This window comes from Epinephelus moara, chromosome 8 (genome assembly GCF_006386435.1).
Source record: "Epinephelus moara isolate mb chromosome 8, YSFRI_EMoa_1.0, whole genome shotgun sequence".
Taxonomy (NCBI): domain Eukaryota; kingdom Metazoa; phylum Chordata; class Actinopteri; order Perciformes; family Serranidae; genus Epinephelus; species Epinephelus moara.
The window spans coordinates 34,906,143-34,912,053 of NC_065513.1; the positions used below are offsets into that span (position 1 = coordinate 34,906,143).

At 39.7% G+C, this 5,911-nt stretch overlaps 1 protein-coding gene and 1 long non-coding RNA gene across 10 annotated transcripts in view; one reads left to right on the plus strand and one right to left on the minus strand.

The window, feature by feature from the left end:
• Positions 1-5,911, minus strand: part of LOC126394817 (uncharacterized) — a 24,999-nt gene that overhangs the window by 13,170 nt on the left and 5,918 nt on the right. Inside the window, exons 2-4 of the long non-coding RNA XR_007570395.1 lie at positions 5,601-5,712; positions 5,274-5,378; positions 4,075-4,179 (exon numbers count right to left, since the gene is read on the minus strand). This is a non-coding gene — a long non-coding RNA (uncharacterized LOC126394817). The remainder of the gene's footprint in view (positions 1-4,074; positions 4,180-5,273; positions 5,379-5,600; positions 5,713-5,911) is intronic.
• Positions 1-5,911, plus strand: part of ugt2b3 (UDP glucuronosyltransferase 2 family, polypeptide B3) — a 19,270-nt gene that overhangs the window by 7,112 nt on the left and 6,247 nt on the right. Inside the window, exons 3-6 of one of the 9 annotated variants that reach the window (XM_050051905.1) lie at positions 924-1,055; positions 1,544-1,631; positions 3,337-3,556; positions 3,934-5,182. The exons of 1 other annotated variant lie outside the window; for it this stretch is intronic. In XM_050051905.1, the coding sequence (XP_049907862.1) occupies positions 924-1,055; positions 1,544-1,631; positions 3,337-3,556; positions 3,934-4,219 (726 nt within the window). In that variant the 3' untranslated portion in view covers positions 4,220-5,182. Of the gene's footprint in view, positions 1-923; positions 1,056-1,543; positions 1,632-3,336; positions 3,557-3,933; positions 5,183-5,911 lie in introns of those variants that run through there. 7 more of the 9 variants (XM_050051907.1, XM_050051911.1, XM_050051910.1 and 4 more) reach the window with 7 other exon arrangements.

The window sequence follows — 5,911 nt, forward strand, 5'->3', positions numbered from 1 at the left end:
AGCGTTAGCATGGTAGCCGAGTAGTGCTAACGCTAACAGGAAAGCAGGGAAATAGCTAAACACAGCAGAGACCGAGAGTGAGTGAAAGACATTGCTAACTGCTAAACTAAGCTGGCTGTTTAGGTTTTATTTCCTCGCCCCTGTGGCAAGTGAATCTGCCTGCAGTGAAAGCGGGGGCTAACCGGTGCTTCCTCCTTAGGCTCCACTTCACTCAGCTACCTGACAGACCCGCTGCTTCTTCCCACTTTAACCTGAATAACAAACAGGAGCTAGCTGGGAGCGGCTAGCGGAGCGTTAGCCGCAGCATGACCGGAGGGAAACACAACCAGTTAGCCTCCGCTAGGAGTGGCTCATGACACACTTTGTTTTGCTCTACAGGCAGTGCACAGCAGCAAACCTAGCGGTGAAACAATTTCGTTTATTGCCCCTTTAACCTCCAAAGTAATCCTGACTGAAAGGAAAATTACCCACAAAATCACCATTAGTATTTCTGTAACTCACCCCATGTTGAGTTTAATTCAATATGAAAACTTTGTTTTACTTACGTGCCTCCACGGTGAACGAAGAATCCAAAAACAGTAAACATTCTTGATGACTTAAATAAATGGGGTCTGTTGCTTTTGTTAAATGCAGTCCCCCTTTATTTTAATTCATCAAGAATGTTCGCTGTTTTTAGATTCTTCATTTATCTTTGAGGCATGTGAAAAAGACAAAGTTTTCTTAGCAAACTCAATATAACATTGGAAGACAAAGTTTTCTTAGCAAACTCAATATAACATTGGGTGAGTTACAGACATACTAATGGTGATTTTGTGGGTGAAGTATTCCTTTAAACTAGGGAGGAGAATTAGACAATAAAATGCTGAGGAAAGAAAAGAAAATGCTGGTTGGTTTGCGTTGAGGTAACGTTACTCTTCTTGCAGGATATGGAAGAGTTTGTGCAGAGTTCTGGAGATGCTGGCATCGTGGTCTTCACTTTGGGGTCATTCATCAAGAACATCACCACAGAGAAGGGAAACATGATCGCCTCAGCCCTCGCTCAGTTACCACAAAAGGTCAGAGGACAATCTCTATGTGCCACCTGGAATTAACGTGCCACACACAAGTTTTAGTGCTCGCAATACTACTGTGAAAATGGGTCAAATCCCAGTTTAAGAGCATCCACGTCCGTCTGCATATTACATTGTTGTAAGAGTAGCGTAGCGTACTGTGTGCACAATGAGTGTGTGGTCTAGAGGAAAAGAAACGGTGGATGCGCAGTAGAGCGGCAGTCTGTGAAATTTCATTTGTGTGATTCTAACAAAACTGTTACTGACGGGAGATCAGTAAGATTCATGTTTATTTTTCATCAGCAATAAAATGATAGATAAAGTCGAAGATAAAGATAAGCAACTTTGGTCTAAAAAAAAAAAAAAAAAAAAAAAAAAAAATCACAATTAGATTATTTTCCCATATCCTTAATCCTTATGTACTGCTATACGGTCTATGATAAAATAAAACTGGCACTGTGTGGGTCTGAAAGTGTTTTTACTATTGTTTATAGGTGCTGTGGAGATACAGTGGAGAAAAACCAGCGACTCTGGGTGCCAACACCAGACTATACGACTGGATCCCTCAGAATGACCTACTGGGCAAGTAAAGCTTTTATAAAAGCCTTCGACAGTAATTCTTATGACTTTTACTTTTACATTTATTGGGGTATCAACCACATTTATTTCACTATTCAGTTTGACAGTACATTTCCCAAAGGGGCATACAGTAGGAGATAAAACATAGCAAGAATACTTTGATGAACTTTGTTGTCTGGCAAGAAAGAGAACGTCATTTCAGGTGGTGATATTCATCCTGTAAAAAGTTAACTATGCAAACAGGTCCACACAATAAAGCAAGCTGTGTCCCAATTCTATTCTACAAGGGTTTCACATACATTCATCTATCTATTTGTGCTTTTGATCAACTGATCAAGATATATATGTATTTATTACACGGCTCTATTAAATGCTGTATTCTGATTGGTCAGTCGCGGCATTCAGAGGTCTGATATTACTGTGTAATGACCGTTGCTATGTAGCCCAGCGTTGCTAGGGACGCTGCCCTGACAACAGTTACTGTTTTTCTCTTAATTCCCTGTAGCTATTGTAGCACAGATTCAGCCGTTGCCGGCAGTTTTTTTTTTCTCTCCTCCCGATTTAATTTATAAATCAATAAAAATCGTATGATTAATCAATATTCTGTCTCAAATTATTTATTTAACTGATAATTAGCCGTGTAATAAGCAGGATAGTGTATAAGAGCCGGTGAATACTGGGAAAACAACTCCCTTCAGGGGAATAGAACCCCTCCGCTGCGTGTCGGGGTTCTATTCCCCGTTCTATTCGGGAGTTATTTTCCCAGTATTCACCGGCTCATTATACAATATCCCTTATATATGTATATATATATATACACACAAGAATTAAAAAGACGTGGTCACAATGACCTTGACCTCTGATCACCAAAATCTAACCAGTTGATCACTGAAATGGTTGTTTGAAGAAATTCCTTCAAGGCATTCTTGAGATACTGCATTCACGAGGATGGGACGAACTGTCGGACAGACAACCGGAAAACATAATGCCTCCTGCCGCAGCTATCACCGGCACAGAAGCATGAAAAGTTAACTTACCTAATTGTTTTGGACAAACAGGAAATGATACAATACTTGTAGTGTCAGATGTCACTCAAACTGCAACTTTGTGATGTCATTGTCAACTTTACACAGAATGATGGTTTTCCAAAAATGTTATTATTTCCTGTTTTACTACAGCATGCCTAAAGCTGTTTGACCAACATCCACAATTAGTTTTTTCAGGCTGTGTGCATTTCCTTCATTTATATTGTACTTTACATTGTGTGACAATAGTGTCCATCAACAGCACACATAAATTAAGCGTTGTTTAGTTTACATTCTGACTGCTTTGAGTGTATATGTTTACTTCCCCTTTTTAAGTGTGCATACAGTACACACTTATTACCTGCTTAGATTTAGGAAATTGTATTGGGACACAGTTTAAGGCTGACTTGGACCAAAACAAACAAACAAAAAAGTGTGGAAAAGGTGTGATAAAAGCAAAAATCCTTGAGGTGGGGGGGGGCTGGGTGTATGATTGTCTCTTTCTGCTGTTTTTACAAAGTCTCTATGGGATCTGATCTAGATAGCTTCCACTTACAAGCCTTTGCCAAAGTTCAGTATATGTTTACAGCAGTTACATAATGTAGAGGTGATAAGATGTGTTTCAAGGGCCTGCTTTGATTGGAAAAATAATGGAGATTTCATGATTTTTGGTAACCTATCAGGTCACCCCAAGACAAGAGCTTTTGTCACCCATGGTGGCACAAATGGGATTTATGAGGCCATCTACCACGGTGTTCCCATGGTGGGCATCCCCATGTTTGCTGACCAGCCAGACAACATGGTCCACATGAAGGCTAAGGGAGCTGCAATTATTGCAGACTTGAACTTCATCAAGACGGAAGACCTGAGAGATGCTATCAATACTGTCATCAATGACAAATCGTAAGTTATTTTACCTATCTGCACTTAGTCTGTTTTAGGGTATTATTGAAAAATTAGTGCATTTCAGGAGACTTCACATTAATAATACAGACGCAAGATTGACAACATGCTATAAAGGAGGCATGGTGGAATGCAGTGTGACTGTTTAATTACCAACACAGAGTTTCAAGGTCACAAAGAAATTACTAAACCACTGGATGGCCATTTCTCCTCATGTATTGGCTTCCTTCTTAGATATTTAAGTATTAAAATACCAAAAGTAAAGAATTAAACTTTTTGTATCACCATTCTTGGTAAAGCAAAAGACACTGAATCATGAAAATAAAAAATACATAAAACATTAATGCACATTTTCACCTGTATATTCACATTCATAGGTACAAGGAAAATGTCATGCAGCTGTCCAGCATCCATCATGACAGACCAATGAGTCCTCTGGATGAGGCAGTATTCTGGATCGAGTACACCATGAGAAACAAAGGGGCCGAGCATCTGAGGGTTCAGGCCCATGAGTTCACCTGGTACCAGTATCACAGCTTGGATGTCCTGGCCTTCCTCCTCGCCATTGTTCTGCTCTTCGTATTTCTTGTCATCAAGACCTGCAGTTTCTGCCTGCGGAGGTGCTGCGGCAGAAAGGAAAAGAGAAAGAGAAAGGCTGAGTAACTGACTGAACTGAAATGAAGCTGGTAATTCAATTCATTCTTTATTTCAGACCCAGGGGGATCCATATCACAATAAAAAAACACAGTAAAAAGACAGCAGAGTAAAATTAAGAAAGAAAAGTAACACACAAGAAAAAGACAAAGCCTTCCACAATGTTCAATGTCTAACATACAGACATGTTCGCCAATGGTTCCACAGTCTGGAAGAAAATCTGACAGAACTGGGTGCAGGGTTAGCCAAAACAGCGATTAAGTCGTTTTCTGACTCAGATGCCCTACACATAAATCTGTACATCAGGTTATGTAGAACAGCAGGGCAGGTAGGTACCCCGACACTAACAAACATATGGCTTGCACTTGAGCTTATTGAAGCTCTCAGCAGCAGCCTCATGCTGTCATTATAAGCCACTGTGAGTTTTCTAATGCTGCCTTGTTTATAACGACACCACAGCTAGGCAAGGTAAAAAACTGATGGATAAAAAAACAGTCCACTGGTTCTCCTGTTGGTCTAAATCATGTGATGTAACCACAGTGCCCTGGACTGTAATTTGTGGCATGGGGCCAGAAACTGTCACAACTTTGAAATAAATAATTTGGGTAACAAAACTGAAAATACATTCAAAAAATCTCTCTACAGTGTCCAATATGACTGTGAAACTCCAAGTGATGTAACATGTTTTGTACTACTTGTTTCACTTGCTTTGTCACCGTGAACTCAGATTAAGTCAACCTGTAAACTGAAGTAAAAACACTGTTCGACTCTCCATGGACAACACCATGAATTTGCATCTCAACATACTGTAGGTGGACACTCTTCTCGTTTGTTCCAGCATCAATTGCAGACAAGTGTGATCTAGTTTCCATTATGTCCGTTACCCAAAGTTATATTTTCTTCTTTTAAAAACACATTAGTTTTACTTTTACGTGAGAATAAATTTCTGTGGTCATATATCACCACTTTTAATCGTGGATTCTGACATAACTTCCACAACTTAGTTGGAGTTTAGTTGGGGTTTGGTGCTCAGCATGAAGAAAATTATAGAAAAGGTGATTACTATTTCACAATTCAAGGAGTAGACCCCAGGACAGCTCGTTTCTGACAGAGGTCTGGAGACGATAAACATGGACCCATCCAGGCTGAGGGAATCATGGACATGCAGCTGGTGAAGACAAGACAAAACATAAAACCAAAGCAATTAGACATGTTCCCACTGGTAAGAAGTTATGGAATAATCTCTCTTTATGTCTTTTCCTACCTGGAACACCTGACATCCAGGTGCTCCCATGTTAAAAGTTTAAAAATATAGACAATGATCTGATGGTGTAAGCTGTAAAGTAAACACTTTGGATGTTTTTAAAGCATAAAACATTGGTGTACTCACCTTTCCATGAAACACCTTTTCCATTGTTGTTTTTACACTCCTCCTTACAGATGTTTGCCAGTTTGTGTCACAGAGTTTGGGGCTCTACATCGACAACAGATCGTCTTGAGGGCTTCAACCATCAGAACAGAAAAATCAAATCATAAGAGTGAAATGTGCTGAGATAAGAAAGCCTCACTGCAAGTACAGCACAGGTCAACTGTGCCCTCTAGTGATCTTATATGAGAACAGATCAAATTGTCTTTTCATGGAGTATGACGTTCACACTTATGCTCTATAGTTCCTTTCTTACTGTCAGCAAAAAAAAAAAA